Raw genomic sequence first — 14,443 nt, forward strand, 5'->3', positions numbered from 1 at the left:
TAGGAATACAACACACCTATATCCTCCAGGTATTGTCTGTTTCCTAATAAGACAGAAAAATTTATTAATTGTCAGAGACTATATCAAATATTTACTATCTGATCCTTTAGCAAAACAAGTTTGATGCTGGATACAGTGGATGGTGCACACCTTGTAATCCCAGCAACCCAGGGGGCTGAGGCAGGAGGATGGAAAGTTCAAGGCCAGCCTAGGCAACTTAATGAGACACCTCCCTCCCCTGTTTCAAAAAAATAAAAAGGGCTGGAGATGTAGTACAGTGGAAGCTGTACTTTTGGATTCAATCCCCAGTATTAAGTGGGGGTGGAGTAGTTTGCCCAATCTTTTTTGCAGGTTTTTATCAGTTCTGCTACAAGTTTATTTATTTCAGTAATTTTTGGGTGTGTATGTATGTTTTTGATTTTTTTTTTTGAGAGAGAGAGAGAATATTTTATTTTTTTGTTGATGGGCACAACACAATGCCTTTATTTTTATGTGGTGCTGAGAATCGAACCCGGCCCCGCCCATGCTAGGCGAGTGCTCTATCACTGAGCCACAATCCCAGCCTTGTTTTTGATTTGCTGTTGTTGTTGTTGTTGTTGTTGTTGTTTAATTGGGGAGTGAACCCAGGGATACTCTACCACTGAGCTACATCCTCAGCCCTTCTTAGTTTTTATTTTGAGACAGGATCTAAGTTGCTGAGGCTAGCCTCTCAGTAATCTTTTTTTAAAGGTTTTGGTTTTATTTATATGTTACCTTCTCCATTTATTTCTTCCACTCTTATTATTTCCTTCCATCCTGTCTCTACAAGGATGTGTTGCTCCTCTTTATAATTTTTTTTTTTAGGTAAATGCCTAACTCATTTGTTTGCAAAATCTCTTTTATTTTCCTAGTATGTAGTGCTGTAAATTTACCTTTACTAATTTAACTGTGTCCCACAATTTTGGTATCATAATATATTAATTTTCCTTCAATTCCAAGGAAATCCTAATTTCCTTAGTGATTCTCACTTTTTTAACCTAGGAGGTTATAGAGTAAAGTGTTAATTATTTTAAAAATCTACAGGATTTTAAAATACTATTCCTTTATCTGTTCAGTAGAGTATACCATAGTCAAAATGAAGAGATCATAGATGTAGAAGAGATATTTACAATGTCTAAGATGTATGAATGTGAAATTATCTTTTGACTGCACAATAATGCCAGTATTGATCAATAAAAACTATTATCTAAACTCTGGGCTTCACATTTCACTAATTTTTGTTTTTGTTTTTTTTTTTTTTTTTTTTTTTTTACTAATACCCTTTTTCTCTTTCTGATTCCCATCCAGGACAATGAATTGCACTTAGTCATCCTGTTTCTTTATCTTTTCCAGGTCTGAGACAGTTTCTCAAACTTTCCTTATTTTTGAAGATCTTGACAACTTTAAGGAGTAAAGGTGAGATACTTTTCAGAATGTATCTCAGTTTGGGTTTGATGCTTTTCTTGTGGTTACACTGGGTTTTTAGAAGAATATGAAAGACATGATGTGCCCTTCTCACCAAATCTTAGGGATACATGCCATCAATGGGACTTGTTGGTTTCTCCTTGGTAAAGTTGCTTTCTTTCCCCTTCATACACTATTCTTTGGAAATTCTGGCTAACTGTCCCAGGCATAAGAAACTTGACCAAGCAACTGAACCTTGAACCTCATGCTTTTGAAGTTGCATCTGGAGCTAGCCTGCCAACTGTGTTGATATAGCTTACAGTGAACTAAGCCATTAAATCCTGCCTATGCCCAGAACAGGGCATGAGGTCTCCTTGAGGGAAGAGTACATAAATTACTTGAAGTTCTATTGTAAAAATGATTCTTTTAATTTTAAATTAATCAAAAATAAATATTTTTTAAATTCAATGCCTCAGTCATAGTTGCCACAATTCTATAGCTCAGTAGCCACATGTAGCATATTGGCAAGAGCAGATGCAGAACATTTCCATCATTACAGAAAGTTCTACAGACAGCAGACTTAAATCATTCATTTCTCAAACTTTCTTCTTTCTAAATATAACCATTCTTCAGTGTTCATGGGAAATTGTTTCCAGAACTCCACGCAGATGCCAAAATCTGTGGATGCTCAAGTCACTTATATAAAATGATGTAATATGTGCTTATAACCTAAAAAAAAAAAAAAAGCTCCTGAATACTTCATATTATCTCTAAATTTTTTATAATACATATTGCTATGTAAATACTATATTGTTTAGGGAATGATGGTGAAGAAGAAAGTCTCTATGTGTTAAATACAGATGCAATTTTTTTTAATATTTATTTCTTTTAGTTGTACACAATACCTTTGTTTTTATTTATTTATTTTTATGTGGTGCTAAGGATCGAACTCAGGGCCTCGCACGCTCTAGGCGAGTGCTCTCTACCACTGAACCACAACCCCAGCCCCATACAGATGCAATTTTTTTCCAATATTTTCAATCCAAGGTTGATTGGATCCATGGGTTCAGAATCCACATGTACAGAGGGCCAACTGTACATGTATTTAGAGATAAATGTCTATGAATTGCTTTAGTTCCATCTCATAAATTTTGTGATTGTATTCAACATTATTGAGTTCAACATTTTCCCTTTTCCACTGAGATTTCTTAGAGGAGCTCTGGGCTATTTATATTGAGGACCAGGACCAAGGTAAAATAAGCAAGGATCCCAGAGCACAACATTAAGGAGTCACTCACTCACAGGTTCCTAGAACCTGTCACTTTTGCCCATTAGGCTCCTTGTTTGCTTCAACCTAGTCCTAGTTCAATTTAGCTGTATTGTCAAATTTCCAGATTTTAGGAGTTTTATAATGATCTTTCTGTCATTAATTTTTAGCTCAATCTCTCTACAGTCCGTGGTAGCTACAAAAAGCCCTACAACTAATATCATAATTAATGGGAAAGTATTGTATCTGAATTTGAGAACAGGGCAAGGATGTCCATGATAACCACTTCAGTACACAAAGACCCTGGAATAGTAAGACAATTTAGAACTCTAAAGCTGAAGAAGTAAACACAGATACACAGACTTATGCAAAGTTACAATAATTAAGACAGGGTAGCATTAGCACAGAGAGAAAACTGAACAAATGGAATAGGACAGTCCAGAAACATACATGCAGTCACCTGATTTACACAAAATATTCCACTGCAACAAAGTGGGGAAGAAGTGGTTTTGAGTAAATGCTTTTGTTGATTTAGATATGCTTCTGAAAAATATTAACCTTGATCCTATGTTTTATCACATCATAATAATTCATTTGAGATTGCTCATAACTACATGTTAAAGGCTAAAGAGATAAATTTCTAAAAGAAAACCTAGGAGGAATATCTTTATGTCCTTGCTAGATAGTAATTTCCTTAATATACAGGAAGGGCAAATCCTGATATACATATTATATCTTTGAAACCAACATACAGATAAAGATATGGAACATGTCTAGTGTTCTAGCAGTTTACTTATACCTTCCCAACTGAAAAACAGAACAGTTTTTAAAAGGTGAGAGAATAATTCTTGAAGAATATCTAAGTTATAAACCACATGAAAAATATATTTTCAAGATCATTACTCATCAAGATGCAAATTGAAGCTACAATGTGATACTACAACTTCAAGAAATGGGCAATAGTTAAAAAGACTGAAAGGACCAAATGTTGTATCTGTACCAATGGAATTATCAGTATTGATGATGGCAATACAAATTGTTTCATTCACTTTTTAAAGTATTTGACCATATTTACACTAAAAAAAGCTGAATATGTGCAATTCCAGCACTATATCGAAAACAAATAACTACCCATGTCTTCCAGAAAATATACACAAGCTCATAGAAGCTTTATTCAAAATAGTTGAAGAATCAACCACAAAGTCCTTTGACTATAAAGTGGATATATAAGACTGTGTCAATTTTATTTAATGGAATTCTACCCAGAAATGAAAAACAGCATGCTACTATTATATATAGCAAGCATGCATTTCACTTTTCAAAAATAACCCAAAGGCAAGAATTTATTGTATGAATCCATTTATTTAAAATTCATAAGTAGAAAAAACTATAATGGTAGAGGTCAGAGTGGTGGTTACTTTTGTAGAGAGGTTTGAGTGGGAAAGGGCATGAAGATTTCTGAGATACTTCTTGACAGTAAGAAGGTAAAGATGTCACGGTAAAACCTGACAGTCGATCACATTACTGGTTAGCATCAGCCACAATGTACAGCCTCAGATCTACCTTTCACAATTCCTGAAAGTGGGTAGAATATGTTTTTAGCCAGAATCCTGGCTGTAGGTACAGAATATCTAGTGTTTACTGACTTCCTCTTTTTAGTTTTCAAAGATGACAGGCAAGGATCAGTGTTGCTCACAATAATGAATGTTTGTACTTCTTCATGGGTGAGTTGAAGTCTGAATAATAACCTTTGTTCCAGGAGGCAATCCCTCCAGTGGTACTGGCTTTTTAAATGTTTGATGATTCTTGGTTTTGTGCTTTATTTCCTCCTTCGAAGTCAAAAACTGTAGCCGACACTTGGAACATGAAAAGAGGTTCTTCTTGTTCCAGTGCTTCCAACAATGATTCATGTATGGATTTGCCATTTTAAAAACTTTGAGACAAAATAGACAAAGCAAATTCTTAGTGTTTTCATGGTATGTTCTAAAATGTGTTTCCACATCAGCAAAGACTGATGATCTGTAACTGCAAATCTGGCACACATAGGGCATTTCCCCAGGCTTATGATTGTCCTTCATGTGTTCTAAGAGAATCTGATCTGTTTCAAATGACAACTCACAAATTTTACAGACAGCAGAGGGCTCCTGAAAAGTGTGTACACTGTTAATATGATGTTGTAGTTGGAAGGGAGTGGGAAACTGCCGGTGGCAATGCTGGCAGGTAGTGTGGGTTTCCCAGCTGTCACCCCTCTGCTTCTCAAGTTCCAAATGATGCTTCACGTGATTCATAAACTTAACATTTTTTAGAACTTTCAAGCAGCTAAAACATTGAAAGGTTGTGTGAGTTTTCTGTTCTGGCTGCCCATCCCCTTGATGTTGTCCATAGTAAAAGTCACTAAGTAACATGATTAAATTTCCTTTCTTGGGATCAAAGGTCTTGTTTTGACTTGCAAGGCTGGAAAAGCCTGTTTTTATCAGTCCTTCAGAGTTATTTCCTGGGCCTGGATCTCTAAGAACAAAAGGTACCTTTTCATTAGCAGGAGGCCAAGGAGAGGATGTTCTATTCTGAACGTGACTTGATAAGAAGTGAGTACTTTTTGAGGGTGTACTTATGTCTTTTGTAGGAGAGATATCAGAAGAGGACATAGTTGATGAATGTGTACTTGGGATTTTATTCCTGAGTTTAGACCTTTTTGGATTTCTGCTGTCTATATCTGAAGTAGAAGTTCTCTTTGAATCACAAGAACTTTCAACCTTGCCTCCTATAGAAAGTGCAACTTTCTCTAGACACTGAGTTCTTGAATGGAACAAATCTGATGAATGGGGAGGAACAACTTGTGGTGAGCTCATTCTATAATCAGGTTTAGAGGAACACTCAACAGTAATAGGAATATCTATTGAACTCTGTTCAGACTGAGCAACTGGTGTGATTGCTGTGGCCATAGGGGTCACATGCATTGCAGATTGAAACATTTGTGCAGGATCTTGACTGAGATGGCCTTTCTTTCTTCTTGAATATGAGCCTGGGGTGACTCTGTTCAAAATGTTTGAAATAACTGGTTTTGAGTTTGAAATCATCCTGACAAAGAGAATTTCAGCATCTTCATTTGCATGTTCCATCCCAATAAAAATCAACTCAGCGTCATTATCTTTGTCTATCTGATTGGATTCTCTCTCATGTTTCTTCAGTGGTTTTGGTTCTTGTTCCTCACGCAAGAAGTGATCCGACATTTTGTAATTGCTTTTTGATTGAAGCAAGTGGTGCATTCAGTTTTCAGAGCTGTCTTTTTATAAATTGCTACCTAAGTGCAATCATGTAAAAACATTATTTTAAAAGACATCATTTTACCTTATTTTATTCTCCTTTAAACACTGAAGTAACTATTAATATCACTACAGTATTTTACATATAATAAAACAAATTTGAACTATTTGGGGAGTTGAAGGTAACTGGGGTCGAACTCACGGCCTCCTGCATGCTAGGCAAGCACTCCACTACTGAACTACATCCCCAGCCTTTTGTGAGAAAGAGTCTCACTGAATTGCCCAGGTGGACTTCAAGCTTGCCATTCTCTTGCCTTACACTCCTGAGTAGCTGGGATTGCATAGTGCATCATCACACTCAATGTGAAATAAAGCTTATAATTAACCTTAACAAAATTGACTCTCAAACACCTGCTACTCCTGTAATATTCCATTCTTCCCAGTGGTCATCCCTAGATATACTGAGGAGAGTGGTTCTAGGACCACCATCACATACTCCCATCCGGTATACCAAAATCCTCAAATTCCTTACATAAAAAAACTAGCATTTTCATATAACCCATCACATTTTCCTGTATAATTTAAATCATCTCTATATCACATATAAAACCCAATACAATGTAAATGCTATGTAAACAATTGCTGTACTGCATTGATTAGAGAGTAACAACAAGAAAAAGGTCTGTACATGTTCAGTGTAGATGAATTTTTTTCAAATATTTTCAATTGTTGGTTGGTTGAATCCAAAGATGCAGAAGCAGTGGATACAGAGGTTTGAGGTTAAGCCAGTTTCTCAGACCACAAACTTTTGGAGTCATCCTTTGCCAGGCTTTTCCTCATACCCAACCACCAATCAATTAGCAAACTCTGCTCTGTCTTCTAAAAGTATCTAGAGTCTGACCATTCCCTTCCATCTCCATGTCACCTTCCCTATAGAAAACATCATGTTTTCTCCCTTGATTATTACAGAATTTTCTGTCTTAACCTTTTTGTCAGACTGAGGATATAGTTCAGTGGTAAAGCACTTGTCTAGCATGCCTAAAGGGTTAAGACAGAAAATTCCTAGCACAAATAAACAAAACCTTTATCATAACTCTTCATGGTCATCCCAGTACTCCTGTTAAAAATACAGGAAATGAGCCAGGAAGTGGCTCACTTCTATAATCCCAGTGACTGGGGAGGCTGAGCAGAAGAATGGCAAATTTGAGGACAGCCTCAGCAACTTAGCAAGACCCTGTCTCAAAAAAAAAAAAAAAAAAATTCATATATAACTAAAAAGAACAAATAAAAAATAAAAAGGGTTGATGACAGGAAAAAAAAGAGATGATAGACATAATTACTAATTACTGATTACTTCCTTAATGTGAACATGTTATCAAAACTTTTTTTCTCTTTTCCTCTTTTCTCTCTCTTTTTTTTAGAGGTACTGGGATCAAACCCAGGGGTACTTTGTCATTGGGCACCATCACCAGGTTTTTACAGTTTATTTTGAAACAGGGTCTCACTAAGTTTCACAGGCTGACCTCAAACTTGCAATCCTCCTGCCTCAGCTTCTTGAGTTGCTGAAATTACAAGTACGTGTTCTACCATGTATTGAAATATTACTTCGTTCCCCATAAACATTAAAATCACAGGTTGAACATCGTTAATCTAAAAATCCAGAATGTTCCAAAATCAGAATCTTTTCACCAAACTGATGCCACAAGTGGAAATTTTCACATCTTACCTTATGTAACAAGTCAGTATACAGGTACACCAAAAGTATTATATAAAACTGTCTGCCAGCTATATGTTATAAGGTATAAATGAAACAAATGTTTTTTTTATACTTGCATCCCATCTCTAAGATGTCTCATTATGTATATGCAAATATTCCAAAATAAAAAAAAAATTAGAAATCCAAAATGCTTCTGGTTCTAAGCATCTGTTTTTTTTTTTCTGGTCCTAGGAATTTTATAAGAGATCCTCAATCTGTATTATCGGTCAATTAAAAACTTCTTGAATTGGGCTAAGGCTGTATGTAGCTCAGTAGCAAAGCTCTTGCCTAGCATGTGTGAGGCACTGGGTTTGATCCTTAGTGCCACATAAAAATAAACAAAATAAAGGCATTCTTTCCATCTACAACTACAAAAAAGATTTTTTAAAACATCTTAGATTAAAAATAAAGATGCTAAGTATATTATATGTAGAAAAAAATCTTAAAGGATGTACATATATATAACATATTGCATGCATATATAATACACACACAAACACACACACAGTTGGAATTGATTCTTTTCTTTGTCAGTCTCCAGAGACTTTTCATTTCACACATAGGAAACACCTATCATCTGAAAATATCCAGTAGAATGCAGGACCATCTACCTTTGCTTACTCTGGTTCTCATCTTTTCTACCCCTCACTTACTCCACTACAGCCACATGAGTATGAAATATGCCAAGGCCTTTACTTTCTCAGAATTTTTGTTGTTCTCCCTGCCTTGGGTGTTTTCACCCCAGATTACCCTTATCTATGTTTCTAGCCTGCCTCAGGTCCAGGGCTCCTCAGCAAGGATTCCCTAACATCACTATCAAAAATCACAAATTCCCTAAACTCATGTGCCCTGTTCTCCCCCCAGTGCTTTTTTCTTTTCTTTTTTTTAAATATTTATTTAGTTTTCGGCAGACACAACATCTTTGTTTGTATGTGGTGCTGAGGATCGAACCCAGGCGGCACGCCTGCCAGGCGAGCATGCTACCGCTTGAGCCACATCCCCAGCCCCCCAGTGCTTTTTTCAACTTAACATTTATTACTGCCTACCTTGCAACATATAAGGATTGAACCCAAGAATGCTTAATCATTGAGCCACATCTCCTTCCCTTTTTATTTTTATTGTTTATTTTTATTTTCAGACAGAATTTTGCTAAATTGATAAGGCTGGCTTTGAACTCAAAACCCTCCTGTATAAACTTCCTGAGCCACTGGAAATACAGGCACGTGCCACCATGCTGGCTTTTTTTATTTTGTTGAAATGCAGTCATGGTTATTTGCTGACTTCTTCTATTATTGCTTTTCCCCGGGCCCAAGTCCAGTGGTTACAACAGAGACTGTGTAATTTACAGTGCCTAAATCCATCCTTAGTTTTAGAGAAACAAAATGAAGGATACCAAATTTTGTAGCTTACCAGTTCCTAAGGTTGTACGTCCAGATATTTCAGTACGGCTCAATATTTCCTGCTCTGGGCCACAAGGAATATTGAAGCTGGAGTGTCGGTGTTTCTACCTCCTGGAAAAAACTGTCCAGAGATCCCTGTGTATCCGCAACTCACTGCTTGCTCTTCAAAGTCCTTTCTGAGGGCTGGCGGGAAGGAAAACTTCACCTCTTTAAAGTCTTTTATAGTCCAACCCTAACACCTAAACTGGGCTCCAGTCACATGACTGGACCGGTTTATCCTGATTGGATGTTCAGCTGTGGTTCAGTGATTGCCAAAACCTTTCCTCCAGATTGCTGTTCGAAAGTATGGCTGCCTCTCAGTTTGTCTCCAGTAGTAGTGGGAGCCTTCCCTCCTCTCTGTTGTTTAAAGAACCACCACCTTCTCTCAAGTTTACCCAGGCCCTGAGCTATTAGGAGTTCCCAGGGGTGGGTAGTCCACATAATTGTCCCAACAGAACTGAAGCCAAGGTAGAGTTGTTAAAAGAACCGAAGTCTTCCCAGGGGCAGGATGTGCTCACAAATAAATACCTCTAGCTGCTGAAATCTACAACCTGTCCTTGTCCAAGGAACAACAGGAGCAAGTTTCACTTTACATCCTCTGGGTGGTCTACCCTTGGAAGATTGGATCCAGTGGGATTTCTGAGTGCTCAAGCAAGATCTTCACTGTGCTTCAACAGCTTTCTGCAGGTAACAACTCACTCCCTTTTTGAATCCATTAACAGGGTTAGAAGATCATCCCTCCCCCCACCTGCCCCTCCCTTAAAACTTTATTGATTAAATCTCAGACCTTCCCTTCCAGTTGACTTACAACTGCCCTAGCTATGCAGATCCTGGGGGAAGGGAGGACAAGAGTCCCTTGACAGGCAAGAAATATTTGTAAATTTCCACCCATTCTGATGCCAACAAGTGATCAAATTTAATCAGAAAACCAGTTTGCAAATTAAGATGTTCTAAAATGCCATCACCTGAAATAACTTTAAAAGTACATTACTGAGCTAGGCAAGGTAGTGTGCATTTGTATTCCTAGCTAACACCAGACACCAGAGGATCTGTTGAGCCTAGGAGTTAGAGACCAACTTTGGGAAAAGGCAAGATCTCAACTCAAAAACAGAAAACAGAAAACAAAACAACAACAACAGCATTAACACCCCTCAAACCTGCAGCATGGACTAGGACTCAGTGTAATGGTTAGTACAGTGTCCATCCTTTCCATCTTGGCCTCCCTCTGAGCTAACCTGAGTATCAGCCCTTCCTGATGGCTAGGAGCTGGGGAGGGGCTACAGGCACAGATGGCCCTGGGCAGCCAGGTCCTCTACTCTGAAAGAGCACATGTGCCCTGATACGGGCAGAAGTCTCTGTGCCTCATCCTCTGGGGCTCAGCCATACTCTGTACCTCCTGCTCTGGGAGGTCTGGGCCAAACTGGCAAGGAGAGATAGTACTGATGTCCTTGCTCTGGACAGCTGTCAGTTTTGCACATGCTGTTCTTGTTAACTCTTAGAGACCTTAAAAAATGTTTACTGCAATGTGAATAATTTAATATCTGGTTATAAAAAACAAAAAAACAAAACACAAACTTTATTGGCAAAATTGACAAATGAAGCCCAAATTGGTATTAAACTGTGAAATACCAAATGCCCTTCTTACCCCTTTTCAAGGACTGTTACAAAAGTTCCTTATTTCTGGAATGTTCTTCACCCAAACATACCTTTGGCTTTTCTCTTAAATCCTCAAGTACTTGTGGCAAAGCTATTTTTCAATGAAGGCCACCCTGACCACTGTTGGATTTGGAAAATGACAAACCCCCAAGTAGTATGGACTGGGAAGAGAAAAGCATACATTAATGGCATTGATCCTTTCCCAGTGCTTTCTCTTCCAGTGACAAAACAATCCCTGGAAAGGGAGCCAAATCATTGATCCTTCCCCAAATAAATCCTTTCTCAGTGACAGTTCAATGGGACCCTGAAGAGATAATCACTGAATGCTGACCCTAGACCCTCCATTCTTCTCCAAATAAAAATATTGTCCAGTAAAAACAACTCTAAAACATAATTAGTACATTCACTGGCGTGAACAAGTTGGTTAAGGGTGATTGGTTAGTACAAGTGGGGAATTCGTTTGAATTGATTGTTTTAAGCCACGAGGGGTACATGTGCTGAACTATATGGTTTCCCAACATGTTATCAACCACCATAAACTTCTGGGAGGGTCATCTGGCATCCCAGGTATTTTCCCTGTCTCATGCTGATTGGTGGTTGCTAGGGGATTGTTATGGGTCCCCACCTAGCCTGACTGAGTCAAGGACACTTGGCACAGCAGATCTCTCCTGTTATTTGTAGATAAAGAACTCAGCAGGGTGGGTATGTGCCTAGGAGTGCTCTGTGGGTTTTTCCAAGGTCAAGGGTTATGCCCCCCTTCCTAGGACAGGCTTTGCTCTGAGGTAGAGGCTGGTTTTTCAGTATGAATAAAGGCTTTGGCTGATCTATGAAGTTTGGGTCCTTCCTGGTCTTTTTGTGCTAACAACCACCATATTTCAAATGGCCCATTTATCCTTCCCCAGAATCCCCTACCCCCCTTCCCCTGCTATATTTTTGTGTTTTCGACAATTCTCATCCTTCTTTACTAAAGTAGGTAATTACTCCCTTTTTGAATCCATTAACAGGATTAGAAGATCATCCCTCCCCCCACCAGCCCCTCCCTTAAAACTTTATTGATTAAATCTCAGGCCTTCCCTTCCAGTTGATTTACAACTGCCCTTGCTAAAACTAAGGATGGATTTAGGCACTGTAAATTACACAGTGCCTAAATAATAGTTTGCTTACTGGCTACCTCTCTGGCTGGAATTTAAATCCCATAAAGGGATCAACTGTTTCATTCACTGACATTAAGTACCTAGAATTTAGGAGCCATTCAAGAATATTTGTTGCCAGGCTTGGTGGTGCAACCTATAATCCCTGCTACTCAGGGAGACCAATGTAGAGGGATCACAAGTTCAAGAACAGTCTAGAAAATTTAGGGAGCCTTTGTCTTAAAAGAAAAAAAAATGGGGAGTGGGGATTGAGGAATATAGCCCAGAGCAAAGTTCCCTTTGGTTCAATCCCCAGAATGAAAAACCAGCCTCTATCTCGGAGCAAAGCCTGTCCAAGGAAGGGGGCATGACCCTTGTCCTTAGAAAGACTCAAAGAGGGCTCCTAGGCACAGGTGTCCCTGACTAAGTCAGGCTAGGTGAGGACCCATAGCAACCCCCTATCAACCTTCAGTCAGCATGAGACAGGGAAAATACCTGGGATGCCAGATGACCCTCCCAGTAGTTTATGGTGGTTGATAACTTGTTGGGAAACCAGCACATACTCCCCTCATGTTTTAAACCATCCCCCTCTTGTACTAACCAATTACCCTTACCCAGCTTGTTCCCACTAGTGAATGTGCTAATCATGTTTTAGAATTGTTTTATGATTTTCCCACAGTGTGTGATTTGCTAAGAGATGCTATGATGTATGTGAAGTCCCTGTCTTCCCCAAAGAGTTATAAAACTGCTGCAAACCCTGGGCTTAGGGCATCTCAGTGTCACCAGTTGCTGTGTGTGCTCGGAGGATGGAGCTAGCTCGAAATAAACACCTCTTTGCTGCTTACATAGATCTTGGTCTCTGGTGATCTTTTGGGGGTCCCGAATTCGAGCATAACAAGTACAGTACTGAATAAGGGGGAGGGGGGATGTTTAATAAATTAAATAAATGTGAATGAGTTGGAGATTCAAAAGAAAATTAAAAGACTAAAAAGATTAAAAAATGGAGGGATGAAATAAGGTTAGTCAATGGGTACTAAGTTATACTTAAATAGGAGAAAGAAATAAGTTCTGTTTTTGTATTGCATGATAAGGTGATTATAGGTGTTGATAATGTATGATATTAAAAAAAAAGCAAGGAGAAAGGATTGTGAATGTTTTTACCACTATAAAATAATAAATGGTGGAACCAACACAGATGCCCTTCAATAGATGAATGGATTAAAAAAATGTGGCATTTATACACAATGAAGTATTACGCAGCACTAAAAAATGATGAAATCATGGAATTTGCAGGGAAATGGATGGCATTAGAGCAGATTATGCTAAGTGAAGCTAGCCAATCCCTAAAAAACAAATGCCAAATGTTTTCTTTGATATAATGAGAGCAACTAAGAACAGAGCAGGGAGGAAGAGCAGGAGGAAAAGATTAACATTAAACAGAGACCTGAGGTGGGAGGGAAAGGTAGAGAAAGGGCAATTACATGGAAATGGAAGGAGACCCTCATTGTTATACAAAATTACATATAAGAGGTTATGAGGGGAATGGGGGAAAAAAACAAGGATAGAAACGAATTATAGTAGATGGGGTAGAGAGAGAAGATGGGAGGGGAGGGGGGATAGTAGAGGATAGGAAAGGTAGCAGAATACAACAGTTACTAATATGGCATTATGTAAAAATGTGGATGTGTAACCGATGTGATTCTGCAATCTGTATTTGGGGTAAAAATGGGAGTTCATAACCCACTTGAATCTAATGTATGAAATATGATATGTCAAGAGCTTTGTAATGTTTTGAACAACCAATAAAAACAATAATAATAATAATAAATGTTTGAGGAGATAGGTATGCTTACCCTGATTTGAGCTTTATATAATACGCACGTGGCACATGGTACCCCATAATATGTGTAATTTTTATGGGTCGATTAAAAAATAATTTAAAAATGGAAACAAATACACACAAAGAATAAATATTTTTTTTCTTAATTTTAAAGATATAAATTCTCAAAGGATGTTAAGCAAAATGATGAGGTCAGATTGTTCCAAGTAGGAAATCAACCAGATCCTTCTGTCATTTGCAATTCACTGAGATATATGCTGTAAAAGTCCAGGAACCTGAATAATGGAAAGAAAGGCCTCCCATCTGATTTGCGTGATAATACCTTCTGTTATCACAGCAATAGTTAGGAGTCTCAGCTGCCAAAACTCCCTACTTGGCTATTCCTTGGCAAACAGGATTGTCCTTTTGCTGTGAGGGGCAAAATTGCAACATATGCAGTCGAGGGGGAGAAATAAAGAATGTCCATGTACTTCTGCCCTTTTCAATGCTTTATTTACTCAAACTACTCAATACAATTTTACTCTATAGTTTCTTAATCAAGAAAACGACAAACCTTAATGCTAGGCACTGCAATAGACATAATCAATTCACAGCAACCAATTCTAGATTAATTAATTCACAGCAAACAATTCTAGATTAATTCTAAGCACTGAAAACACACTTAATCATG

The 14,443-nt window shown here is 38.0% G+C and overlaps 1 protein-coding gene across 1 annotated transcript; it reads right to left on the minus strand.

The window, feature by feature from the left end:
* Nucleotides 1-4,223: 4,223 nt before the first annotated feature.
* On the minus strand, nucleotides 4,224-5,919 carry LOC124108956 (zinc finger protein 280A-like). The gene is given in 2 exon segments (XM_046467489.1): nucleotides 4,224-4,401; nucleotides 4,403-5,919. Coding segments are annotated over 2 exon segments (1,695 nt in total).
* Between the last annotated feature and the right edge of the window lie 8,524 nt (nucleotides 5,920-14,443).

The sequence above is a fragment of the Marmota monax genome, unplaced genomic scaffold, assembly GCF_021218885.2.
Source record: "Marmota monax isolate L192 unplaced genomic scaffold, Marmota_monax_Labrador192_F-V1.1 WCK01_AAM20220418_F8-fsc00414, whole genome shotgun sequence".
Classification (NCBI taxonomy): domain Eukaryota; kingdom Metazoa; phylum Chordata; class Mammalia; order Rodentia; family Sciuridae; genus Marmota; species Marmota monax.